The 14,007-nt window shown below is 40.2% G+C and overlaps 1 protein-coding gene across 3 annotated transcripts in view; it reads right to left on the bottom strand.

Moving 5' to 3' along the window:
- The window catches only part of EIPR1 (EARP complex and GARP complex interacting protein 1), a 169,828-nt gene that overhangs the window by 147,393 nt on the left and 8,428 nt on the right, over positions 1-14,007 (bottom strand). For all 3 annotated transcript variants that reach the window (XM_030555501.1, XM_030555499.1, XM_030555500.1), the window contains one exon: positions 5,825-5,908. In XM_030555501.1, the coding sequence (XP_030411361.1) occupies positions 5,825-5,908 (84 nt within the window). The remainder of the gene's footprint in view (positions 1-5,824; positions 5,909-14,007) is intronic.

Genomic DNA, 14,007 nt, shown 5'->3' with positions numbered 1-14,007 from the left:
ACTTTAACTCTTGCTTGAGCATCATCTACTCTGCCAGACCCTATCTTGGCCTCCTCTTCATCCTGTTCCTACAACTGCACATTATGACTTGTGCTGCCTCATCTATAATGATTTCTCCCTCACGTCATCTTTATATCTGATCTTCAGGCCTTCTCTTTTTAGCTCTTGACAGTCACTATAAAGTATGTTGTCAGACTCTTTATCAAAGGTAAAATGCATATTTGTGCTGGATAAACTTACAATTCCAACTATTTGCAGACAAACTGGAAGAAAAATACCGTATTTATTAATTTGGAGTGTGACAATAAAGAGAAGGCAATAACAATGTACACTGGAATTACAGTCAGGGGAAGAATTCCTTCATTTTATAATTCTTTGGCCTAAAGTACCTCTAAACAGCTCCACAGTTAGGATTGAACGGCAATTCCTATTAATCCTATGACATGAATATTTTACAGTTGCTTCTCAGTCTTGCATCCCTGAGACAGACAGGAGCCCTCTAGTTCACCATTTCAAGTAAGAGAAAGATTTATAGCAGGATGTTTAGAATGTGAGAACCGCTGTACCACCCTGCATATGGAAAGATTCAAACTAAAACTTTATGCCAATGATGCAGCCCGCAATACATCAGTCTTGCCTGTTTGCATCTTTTCCTTAACTCTCAAAAAATGTGAATCCTTCTACTAAAATTATTAAGTAGCCTACTTGCAATGCAATTGGTTCCCTAAAGGTGAACTACAAATCAAAAATCCATTTACTTCAGCAATGTGTATTATATGTCACCTGCTAACCAGGTTAAGTGGGTCATTCAGCACATAAACCAAAAGAGTACCTTTTACCCTTATATAAGGCCCCTCAAAGTCATATAGACAGTTTCTACTCTGCTGTGAAGATTCTGCTTCAGCTGATCTCACAGCTACCAGGTAATTCTGCAGGAGCAGAGTCAACTCATGCAGGTTGAGGATAAACTCTTGATTAAAATAAAATTTCACATTTGACAAAAGGTTATTTATTTTTATATCCTTTTGGTGTAGGCAAAATACGACATATCCTTCCTTGGTAGCTGTAACATGCATCCTGGGTACAAGAAGAGATGCTACAGCAAAGTGTGAACATGTTGGCCTGCTGTGAGTAAGAAGAGAGGGGGCTTAACAATGGAAAAAAAATATTCTCTCTCCATGGTTTCTGTGTTAATGTTCTTCTTAGCCTCCTTAGCATTCAGCACACATTTCGAAAGTTGATGAAATCTTGTTAGTTCTTCTGTCATTCATATTTAATGTTTTCTTCAAATACATTTTGGCCAAATTTATACTTAACACAATGCGATGCCACAATGGCCAGTACTGGCAAATAAGACAGACCACCCCACATCATACTCCTATATGGGCTTCAACTCTGAAAGGTATTCACCAATGTTGTCCAAGTAAGACATCAATCAAAAGTTAACGAGTGCACAGATGAGTTAATAGATTAAATATAATGTGAATTAGATACCACGGCAACAAGCACCTTAGAAAGGGATAGAGTTAGCACATGGGTAAGTAATGGCTTGTCAACATGGAGAAGTTTTCCAGTACAGCTATAGCTGAATAATGCCCCCGTGTGGATGCTCCAATCCAGAATTACTTTGCTTTGCTAATAAAAATCACTTTTATGCCAGAAAAAGAGTGTCTACACAAGGGAATACCAGTACAGTGATAGCAGAATAATTATTCCGCTATAGCTATTCTGGGAAAATTCACCATATACACAAGTTGAAAGAAAGAACAACAACATGTTTAGTTTTCTTCCAAAATATTGAAAGTTCACTAAAGAATGATCCTTCAACACTTCTGTCTGATTTTCTCCAGAACAAAATTTTCCACAGATGTTTAAGTTTTGTGATCCTTATAACTGAATAGTTTTCAGGCCACATACAGTTGTGGCTTGTAACGGCTCAAGTCAGGAAAGTCCAATTCAAACAAGGTTAGCCAAATCCATTTTATTAAGGAGATCCTTTCCTTCTCACATCTAACCACCACCGTGGTTCCTCTTTCTAAATCAAAGGTTAAGGGTGTCACTTTAGGGCCTTGCAGAGAGTAAAATCCAACCCTTGCTTTCCCCACTTGACAGTAGCAAAAGCCCAGTACAGTGCTCTTTTTCTGTTCCACAAGCTTCTGTGCCCCCTTTTCCATAGATGCGTGAAGCAGCACTAGAAAGAGACATATGTAGAAGCAGGAATGTCAAGCAGAGAACAGTGCTTAAAGGGACAAGACCAAAGACCTTGCATCACCATCAGGGAGGGGAACAAGACAAGAAAGAGTAAGAAACAGAATGCATCAATGAACAGGATGACAGAGAGGAAAAAAATAGGGACTAATACTTATAATTGCCCCTTTCTGGAAAGGTTGTATGGAGAGAAAGCAGGCAGAGGACTTCACCTCCAGCTCTGTGGGATGAAGCATAGGACTTTTCAAAGTGAAACTGACCCCCAGGAGCCAAGAATCCCCCTCCCTACAGGAGCCAGTGTGGCAGCACACACTGATAGCCCCTGGATCCCTGCTAGGCATCAGACTATTTTCCAATGTGCAGTCTGCCCTAATTGGTTGTTAGCTCCAACTTCCCTCCTGCCCCCTTCTTTACAGTTCTTGTGCTGTAAGCCTGGTTCTCCCTGCCATCCATGCTCCTTCCATCTTTTCCTCTTTCCTTCTGCACATCATCTTCCACACTGATTCTCCTCCCATTCCTTCCTTCTCCTATTCCCTGTTCACCCCACCTCTGACCCCATAATAAAAAATTAACAAAACCCATGGAACTAACTAAGAATGTGTCAGACATAATGACGACTTTGCTTTTATATTTATATAGATTATCTCCATATCCCCCTTTACTCCACCACCTTCTAGGTTTTTTTAGACTGTAATGTCTTCAGTGTGAGGACAGTCTTTTCATGTGTGTACAGATAGCAACAAAGAATAGTGGTTACGAAACTGTGGCATCTGGCTTGCTTTACCATTATAAATTACGCTGACTAAGTTATGATGGTGGAATGCCAAATACTAGATATAGCATGCTAGATCTTAAAGTCTGAGAACCACTAACATTCTGGGTGTTGCCATAACACAAATAATTTTATCATCACTTTTTATTATTATTGTTCCTCCACTTTTAATATAAATGTTACAAATGAAGTGTTTTCTGTTTTCAATTAATCTTCTGTAAATACCTCCATTTCTTCTGCTGCAAAGCTATTTTTGAACTTCCTACCTCCATAAATCAGGACAGCTCTGGGACTAGCTTTCTTCTATGACACACCTTTATGTGACTTAAAACAAATCAAGAGATTCTGCATATATTGATGCTATATGAAAAACCCTCCTCACTGTGTAGCCCCTGGTTAGAAGTCACAGCACCAAAGGTGCCAGCCAGCTACTAGAGATAGGTCAAGTAATGGGAAAAAAAGTGGTGCAGAATTAAGCAATAGTGATTGAGGCCTATAGCATTTCTTGGGGATTGATGACTAGTTGGGAGACGATGATGGCGTGAAGCACAGCCAAGGGCCATTAACCACAACTATTTGTTAACAGCTCACTAAAAGCACTGCACTTCTATTGTTAGTGCTATTCCCTTGAAAGAGAGAAAAAAAAAGTGCTAGATGCAGACTCAACATGTATGTACAGGATTAGAGTAAAGAATTAATGCCCACAACCACCTTGTCAGAATCACGTCAACATTTCCCTTTCAGTAAATGTTAATGATTTGAAACTCATTGGATATTAGGTGATAACTAAAGGGTGCTTCCTCCTTAAAAAATAACAACTTAATCCTCAGCTAAATACTCCATGAAGTCAAAGATAGTTTATCCTAGGCAAAAAAACTAGATGTAATTACCCAATTAGCATAAAACACCTTCACAGTCAATAGTTAATCTTTGGGCATTTCAGTATCAGAGATACAACAATGAAAAAAGTTTTGCTCCCTTGTTTTTCTAAACTGATTTTTTTTCTGTAAGTCATTTTCTTCTCCCTCTGCCAACCATAATTTATACAAATATATAACACTACACCCAGATTTTTATATCTTGAACAGCTTCTCTTATTATTTCTACATCATGTGGTTTCCCCTCTCCAAAACTCAGTTTCAGGTAGCTTTCCATTGCTAACTTCGGCTCCAACACAGCCTGTTCTCCCTTGCATTCTAGGTTATATTTAACAAAACAACACAAAATAATAGGACAAAAACAAAATATTCTGAATTTTGAAAATAATACTCTAGGAAAATAGCTCCTTTCCCTACATTTTCTATCATGTCTCCTCATTCTCCCAATCTTGGTATGTTTTTTTTTTCCATCATGTTCTCTGTCAATTGGAAGGAGTAAGCTTTTCGGGGCAAAGGTCTGGTTTTCATACTACAGAGTGCCAACGTGCCTATACGAACAAACAAGGTGAAACGGTTGTGTTTGCTATGCCATTATGGATGCTGTGTTCAGTGGTCAAACTGGGGTGAAAGGTGGTGGTCCTGTTCGAACCATATAAACTACCCAAGTGAGATACTGCTCACACAGGATTGTACAGCTTTTCAAAATATGATTATGCATGCCCTCTGAGCTCAGCTCCCTATTGACAGAGCTTGACTTTGTCCATGCACTCTGCTCAGCTCCTTCTTGACAGGGGCAGGATACGACCTCTCTCAAACTCAACACCTACTAACACCACCAAAATGAGACATTCACAGTAAGTCTATGACTTTCTCTCCTTTCTCACATGAAAAACACAACAGTTCATGTTGACATTTAAGTTACTACTGGGCATCTGAGACTAAATTTCACTGAGATGAATGGAGATGAGCTTCTGTTCCAGGCTCTCTCCTCTCTCTAAACATCTTTACATCATTTATACCCTTCATATTTGAGGTTTTCTTCACAATCATAACAGCTAGAGATTGACTTTAAAAAAAATGAAAGCTGAGATTCTGAAGAATAAGATAGGCTTGACAGAAGTGTCAGCACAGTGTAGCACTATGCACTTCCTGAATCCAAGCTCTGTTTGTGTGCTAAAGGTATTAGTGAATAAATACTGAAACTATTCTAATGTGAAAAATCAATGACTGTACTAACACTATGGGGTTTTTAATTTGTTTTAGGGCTCCAGCCTGCCCTTCAATATAAAGGCATGTTCTAAATTTAATCTTATAAAAAGAGTCAGCTATTTCACAAGGACAGATTGGATAAAATAGGCAGAAGTGTATAGGCTGTATGTCACTGTAGCCCTGACTCCCTGCAGAAATACAGCAATGGAAGTTTTATGGATATTCACAGGCAAAAAATGAAGTTAGGCTCATGGGAATAGAGCTGTAGACAATTACTAATTAAAACCTAAAGGCACAGATCCTGCCAATACTTGCACATACATGTCTTTAAGGAGTTCCATTGAAGTAAATCATCAGGGCCTAACTATGATTTCAAAATGGACAGCAGGATTTTATTTTAATTGGGTTACCTGTTCTGCAGTTTAAAATGGTTCTACAAAATCAAAAGGAGTAACTTAGTACTAGAACTGGTCAAATAATATTTATTAAATAATTAATTTGATTTTGCAATTTCTCTCAAATAAGTTATGATAAACTTTTTTAAAATTAATTATTCACCAGTCTTAGAAAATCAAGTGACTATGAAAATATATTAACCTTAAAAAAAAAACACACATCTCTTTTTGTTCACATAATACATATTTTTAAAATAAACCATCTAATGCTCAAACTTGGCAGGAAAATGAAGTAATATACTGGTAAAAAAGTTAAAGAATATTCCTGATACTTAACATGTATTATTCTGACAAAAGTTTACCTGATTATCATATTTGAGAGACTGTGTCCCAACCAAAAATCGAATTGCATCCGTTTCTGCTATCTGGGGTGTTAAAGCACGGGCCTAGCAAAAAAAAGAAAACCATTATAAAAACACAAATGCAATACATTAATAATTTGTGAAAATCTTGGAAAATAAAAGACATCCCAGTTGATCACCTTAAGCACCAAACTTTTACACTGCATCTTTCTCCCGAACTTTATCTGTATTTAGGCTATTTACCTACGTTTTTTAATGAAGGGATTGCTTCTCACATGTATACTCTGGGTGCTAAATAAATGATGTGCCCATATTTATTTAAAAACCAAAAACACAATTCAGTGTTAAGGATTTCTCCCAGATTAATTCTTCTTAATGAACTCAGAAGCGTGAAACCTGGGAAGGAGGTTCAAAAATACTTAAGGCCACTGCAATGACAAAGGGGCTCCTTGAACAAATTATTCAAAACAAACATTTTACACTTTAAGTAAGATTCCTGAACCCACACGGAAAGTTACCAATTCATTCTTTTCCCTACTATTCACAGGAAAGCGCAAGCTAGAAGGAAAAAAATGTTGAAAAACAAGGCGGACCAAGAACTAAGACACTAAAGCTAAGGCCATATTAGAATGACCATCATGGAAATTATCATCCCCTACTTACACATTAAAAAGGCACCATACTGGCAGTGATAATGCAGCCATTCCTACCCTACCCTGCCAATTCCCTCAACCCTGCCCTCAAAGGAGTTCCTCTCACAGGCAGAGGATATTTCAGCCTTTGGCCAGTTTGCTAAAGAGACCAATAAGATGCTGTAATAAAACCTCAGATAACTTTGGAATTCACAACCCCACTTGCTCTTAAATATCTCAAACCTGTAGACACGCCAGGCATGCTGCAAAGCCCATATTTTTAAGCAGACATTTTGGAAGGACTGAGGTAGTTAGTAGCTTTGCCCACCTCCACTACACCCATTCTTTTTTGGCTGACATAGTTAAATGCTGGGGGATTAGGTGCTGTTTTATTTACAATAGCCTTATTGATTAAGAATCTATTTTTAATTGATGATTAAGGTGGCTAGAACTTTGGAGAGACATGCTTTTAAGAGTGTTATTATTTTATCTATTTCATTTTAATCACAAGTTAATTACAGAATAGTATTTTGTAAAAACACACTTAGATCTTTATTGAATAAAACAAGCAGTCCAACCATCTTCTAGGGGGCTATGATCAGATTGGACCTGGAATTCAGAATTCATTCTGAAGCACCACTGAACAGATAAACATTTCAGATGCTAGACTGAACGCTGATTTAGACAAAAAACTACATTTTCTACTTTAGATTTAAACCTGAGGCGAGTAACAAGTGAAATGAGTTTACTGGTCAAAAACCAGTACACAGTGAGCATTTAAACAAATCATAAATTGAGTAGAAATTTTGATTCAATGGACAGTTTGTTCTCAGTACATGCTAAACTCTGAAATAATAGAAATGAATCACTATGGATTTACGTCAGATCTATGCAATGAAACTTACATTACATCTACCTGCATTGGGTCTATATAGAGCTAATATTGCTAGTCTGTAGTGTTCAGTGACAGCAAGAAAGTTCACCAACAAGCTTTTAATTTTTATATAAAGTTTACAATGTGGATTTTCCCTCAGCCATGGTGAGAACTTCTTTTCATTTCAAATCCCCTGCCAAGTTCTTTTCACGAAAGCACCACTAGAAACAACCCAGTCATTACAAACCTCCTTCAACCAAATAGATTTAGGTTGTTTAACATGTGGAATAGAACAGAACAACAAAAAAAAAGGTCTCCTGGGTCTTTCATGGAATAAAGAAATACTGGTAAGAACTTTGTTTCCTCATCTTTAAAGAGCCTCTTCTTCAAAGCAGTTTAGGCTCAAGGTGCACTTTAAAATAAAATAAAAAAAAGAAAAGAAAGAGAGAATGTTACCATATGCTGACATTTGTCTATGTACAATCAACTTTTTCTTCTTCCTTCCCCCTCCAAAAAAAATTGGAAATTGTATTTTTCCCCCACTCTACTGAAAATATGAAAAGTTTGGGTTAAATATCTGGAACTGTAATACATTTCAAAATAAAGAACTGACTTCCTACATGTTATCCTCATTCAAAGAATGGAAAATGCATCTGTGGGTTTTTCAGATTCAGATTTGTCGACAGGGGCTTAACAGTATCTGAAACAGTTTGATTCTTAATAGAGATAATGGACCTTCAGATGGCTCATGCACAAGTATGCAAATCTGTTATTTTTATTGTGTCTACTCAGGCAGGTTGATTCAGAGAATGTCACAACAACAAAACAAATAGCTATTGGTGTGCAGAAATTTCTGCCTACTATGCTAACCAATATTGCCTCTTGTTTGTGTATATCCATCTGTTGTCATCTTAGACTTAAATTGTAAGCTCCTTGGGGCAAGGACTGTCTTTTTGTGTGTTTGTACAGCACCTAGCACAATGGAGTCCTGATCCATAATTAGGGATCCTCGGTGCTATAGCAATACAAATAAATAAATGATCAACGGTGATAGAGGTACTTCAGATGGACAGGACATTTGCTTTGAGAATGTGGTCAATGTATAAGAGAGTAGTACTTCAAGCTTTGGCAACTGATGGTCTAAGCTCCCCTCCCCTACCTTAATGATAAGCCTTGGTATTGAGTCACTGTGCATTGCTGCTGTCCTCCTCCACTTGAAGCATGCGCAGCCCAATCACCAGAAAGCTTGAGATACAGAAAACCTCAGCCCCATAATCATATCTGCAATTGAATAGGTATAGGTAGACCCTAGCTAATACTGAAACACAATGGTTATACTGAAAAGCATATGAACCAGAGACATAATCTAGTCAAGTGAATAAAATGAATTGGCATTTTCATTTACTGCATCCTAAAGCAGTTTATAGAGCCATGAATTACATACCTGGAGAGGAATAACCACATGCATGCAAAAACGTGTCTATAATGCATCATCTGTTTCCAAGGTAGTAAAACTATCATACTTTTAGTACCAGCAGTATGAGCTCTGAATCAATTTAAAACAATCCTTCCACCCCTCCACTACAGCCAAAAAGGAGACAAGATATTACTTCAAGAAAACAAAGATTTGAGAGGTCACTGGCCATGGGGTGGTGGGCAGTGTGTAAAATCACTAAAAAGAAAAGTCTGACCTAAAATGAGGTCTGTGTAAGTTCATCTCTCTCACCAACAGAAGTTGGTCCAATAAAAGATATTACCTAACCCACCTTGTCTTTCTACCAGAGGGCCTTATTACATTAAACATTCCAGAACTCCTATGCCAAAGTAGATGTGATGTTATCCAGTTATCAAGAAAAAGCTACTATTTGGGTAACTACCTCTGACCCTGGCCGTTTCAGCCCAATTAAATAGAAACAAAAATTAAAAAATGTGTGCACTAAATGGTTACATAGTGCTGATGTGTGCTTTTAAAGAGCTATTGCTGTTTTCCATGCCAGAGATGGCTGCAATTCAGTGTTTTAAAGAGTTATGTATATATAGTAAAATTTATGTTTGCTAGTCACCAAAAGAGGATTCCCATAACCCTGGCAGGCAGGGAGAAGAGACTTTTATCTCACCCTGGCTGGTCATGTGCAAATTAAGTATTGTACAGTTAACAATGGACACCTATTTACAGTAAGAGAAGCATTTAAAAAGACTTGGACAGTTCAGCTTAAAAATGAGACAAGTAAGGACACATATGATAGAGGTTATAAAAATCATGAAATGGCATGGAGAAAGTCAATAAGGAAGTGTTATTTAAACCTTCACATAACACAAGAACCAAGGTCACCCAATGAAATAGGCAGCAGGTGTAAAACACAAAGAAGTACTCCTGCACACAATGCACCGTCAACCTGCGGAACTTATTGCTGTGGAATGTTGTGAAGGCCAAAAGTATGGCAGGTTCAAAAAAGAACTAGGTAAGTTCATGGAGGATAGGTCCATCAATGGCTATTAGACAAGATCAGTGGTCCCCATCCTTTTCCTCTGGTGGGCGCCAGACGGAGGACTGTGGCAGCGGTGGAGCACCTGCCGAAATGCTGCCAAATTTCTGCAGCATTTTGGCAGCGACGCCTCTCAATGACGTCACTTGCCGCAGACAAGTGATGTCATCAAGAGGCGTTGCCGCTGAAATGCTGCAGAAATTCGCAGCATTTTGGCAGATGCTCCACCGTCGGCCAGGACACGGGCGCATTTAGATGCACCCGCGGGCACCGCGTTGGGGACCCCTGGACAAGACAGTCAAGGATGCATCCCCATGGTCTGGATGTCCCTAAATCTCTGACTGTCAGAAGCTGGGACTAGAGACAGAGGACGGAACACTCAATAATTTCCCTGTTATGTTAATTCCCTTTGACGCATTTGGCACCAGACACTGTCTGAAGACAGGGTACTGGGCAAGATTAACCATTGGTCTGGCCCAGTATGGCCATTTTTATGTTCTCAGAGTCTGAGCAAAATGTTAATCAATAGATTGTGAAGGCTGAAGGAAAAAACAAAAATAGCATAAGTTATCCTGCTTTGGAATAAGACAATGAACTTTTGAAACTATATCTGGGGTGCAGATGAAAACCCAAAGTATTCCTTCAATCTCTGAGGACAAGCTGCCAGCAAGCTTGATTTTATGAGCTGGTATCTCAGACAACCTAGTTAAAAATGTTGAGAAAAGGACATGGGGCAAGCTATTTTGTAGAAGATAGTGAAATGCCTTATTAGTTAAGTTTAGGCTTTAGAAAGTGTGTTATGATTTTGTTTTATATATAACCATTTGTTTCCAATATTCTCTATCACTTGTACCTCTTTGATAATAAATTTCGTATTGTTTTCACTATCTAATTGCTGTATGTTAAGTAGAGTAGTAATACTGAGTTCAATTTTACAAGCTGATGTGTACTATTCCTTGAGGAACAGTGGATCTAAGAGTTCCAAGAATGCTCAGGGGAACAAGGGTTGAGCACTCCAGAAGGGATGGTTGGAGGACTCCAAAGTTGGTGTGTGCCTATCACCAACCCGTAGAGAGAGAGCTAGGTCTAGAAGGTAGTGCTTCTGTTGTCAGAGGCTGGAGGTTTCAAGGAACTGATCCACAGCAGGCACAGACAAGACTTCCTCAAGCTAAGGGCAGGTGGCGGCCAGGTCCCTCACAACCCTCAGTACCCATAGGAAGTGTCACAGTTTCCTCAATCATTACATCACCTTCTCCTTCAAAGGCAGGTTTACAGATCCTTTCAAGAAATGTCTCATATTTGACACAACCAGAGAATTTAACCTTTTTCTTCCTCACTCCCCTCTCCCAAAGCAGCTTAGATTGGCACAGTCTAACCCTGGCAAAATTATCTTTTATCTACATGGAGCTGAATGGTGGCAAAACGAACAAGGATAGCTTTTGCTTTGGAGACAAATTAGTGACCCAGGAAAGTTCCGAGTCCAAGAAACAGAAATCCTGGCCCACGACAAACCCTAGACTCCTGAATGGTAGAGAAAGACATCAGTGGCAGCCACACAATGTCAGTAGACCCCATTAAATAAACTAGTGATAACCAAGAGGATAGGATTTTTCAGAAGTGCTCAGCATTGGCCTAAATTTGATACTTTTGAAGTCAATGGGAGTTTACTATTGATTTCAACAAAAGCAGAGCTAGGTCAACACAGAGAGCTTTGGTCTAAACAATAACGCACCAGTTTTTGAAGACAAACTTCAGTCCCTGAGTTATGTAAAAAGAGTAGATATGAGGAGCAGCACTAGCTAGTAGAAAAAGAAGCTCTGTACACTAAACAACTGTTGGTCTAACTATGAATTATTATTGATTAAAATAATATTCCAGTCTCTTTACCCTATTCCAACAATAAGAGAAATACAGAACTGGAAGGAACCTCGAGAGGTCACCTAGTCCAGCGCACTACATTGAGGCAGCATCAGATATACCTTAGATCATCCCTGACAGGCATTTGTCTAACTTATTCTTAAAAACCTTCAGTGGTGGGGATTCCACAATGTCTACTCCTGGGAAACCTCTGTGCACTATGCACACTCAGAATGCACGGCCCCCACAGATTTCTTTGCTTCCCCACAGAAAAATGGCTGCTGACACGAAAGAAAAGGGGAGCCACAAGGGCAGTAATGTGCCCCTCCCCAGCAGTGCAGGCACATCGTTTTGGGTGCCCGGAGCAGCCAGCAGAGAGGTAAGCCACTGCCGGAGATGGGGAGGAGGAGAAGAGAGGAAGGTGGTGCTGAAGACACCTCAGCCAGTGGCTCCTACCGTGCGCCAGGCTAGTCCCAGCTGGGTGGAGGGCAGGGGAGGACAGAACTTCCTCTTTCCCTGCAAGAAGCAGATGGGACCAGGTCAGACCCACCTGAAGAAATCTCCCCAGTTGCAAGAAGCACCACTCCACAACCCTCCCCTCACCACTTCCTGCCCCCATCGCTCATCAGCCATGAAGGGAGGGGTCATTGTACAGGGAGCTGCTCCCTCATCCGCACAAACCCTGTGCGTCCCGACCCCATCATACCCAAAACCCCCATGCCAAAAGTCACTCTCCCATACCCAGAATCCCATCACCAAGCCCCCTGCACCAAAACGCCCACCACACCAAGCCTCACTCCCTGCACCCAGACCCCCCACTGAGCTCCACTACCCTGCATCTGGACCCGCACTCCTCCACCTAGACTATCTCCTGCTGAGCCCCTTGCACTGAAAATCCCACACTGATGAGCCCCACCCTCCCTGCACCTGGACAACCCAGTGAGCTCCCTTGAGACCTTCATCCCAGTGAGCCCCAACCAGCTGCACCCAGACCCCCCACCTGCCAAGCCCCACTCCCCCTCACCCGAAGCCCAACACACAAGCCAAGCCCCATCCCCCCAGACCGTCCCTGCTAAGCCCCAACCACCTGGGCCCCTCTGCAGAGTCCCATTCCCGCCTGCACTCGGACCCTCCAGTGAGCGATCTGCACACACACTGCCCCACACAGAACCCTTTCATTCCACACCTGGATCCCCACACACTAAGCCCTTCCACACTTGGATTCTGCCGGGCTGAATCTGCCTGACCCACCCCTAGATCTGGGGCCAGAGCTGTGCATAAATGCAAGACTCTGTCCCTCTCTCTTGCTATCACATGCCCAGGTTTTTTAACCTTTCCTCATAGGTCAGGTTTTCTAAACCTTTTATCATTTTTGTTGCTCTCCCCTGGACGCTCTCTAATTTGTCCACATCTTTCTTAAAGTGGGGCACCTAGAACTGGACATAGTACATCAGATGAGCTTCACTAGCACCAAACAGAGCAGGACTATTACCTTCTGTGTGTTACATGTGACACTCTTGTTTGTACTCCCCAGACATATTAGCCTTTTTTTTTTTTTTTTGCGCAACTGCAAAGAAAGGTGACAACTCTTAGAAAGTGTCCCAGATTGAAGTGTAAATATAGCATTTGGAAAAAATTGATAAATTAAACAGTAATAAGTCACCAGGATCAGATGGACCCAAGTCTTCTGAAGGAACTCAAATATGAAATTGCAGAATTACTAACTGTGGTATGCAATCTATCACTAAAATCAGCCTATGTACCAGATGACTACCAGATAGCTAATAGCACTCCAATTTTTAAAAGAGGATTCTGAGGTGATCTCGGCAATTACTGGCCAGTCAGTCTATCTTCAGTAACAGGCAGACTGGTTGAAACTATAGTAAAGAACAGAATTATCAGACACATAGATGAACACAATATGTTTGTGAAGAGCCAATATGGCTTTTGTAAAGGAAAATCATGCCTCACCAATCTATTAGAATTCTTGGGGGAAGAGGGGGTGTCAACAAACATGTGGACAAGGGTGAGCCAGTGGACATAGGGTATTTAGATTTTCAGAAAGCTTTTGACAACGTCCCTCACGAAAAGCTCTAAAGCAAAGTAGGCAGTCATGGGATAAGAGGGAAAGTCTGCTCATGGATCAGTAACTGGTTAAAAGATAGGAAACAAAGGGTAGGAATAAAAGGTCAATTGTCACAGTTCAGCTTACAGATAGAAGCATGGACTAAGTTTCAGCAAGTTTTGTTTTGCAACAATGCTAATTTTCAACTTTTAAGCGTACAAAACAAAAGACTCTCCCAATGTATGTCTTTTAAGACTTGAAACATATGA

Source organism: Gopherus evgoodei, chromosome 3 (assembly GCF_007399415.2).
Source record: "Gopherus evgoodei ecotype Sinaloan lineage chromosome 3, rGopEvg1_v1.p, whole genome shotgun sequence".
NCBI lineage: Eukaryota > Metazoa > Chordata > Testudines > Testudinidae > Gopherus > Gopherus evgoodei.
This window is presented reverse-complemented; position numbering and strand designations above follow the sequence as displayed.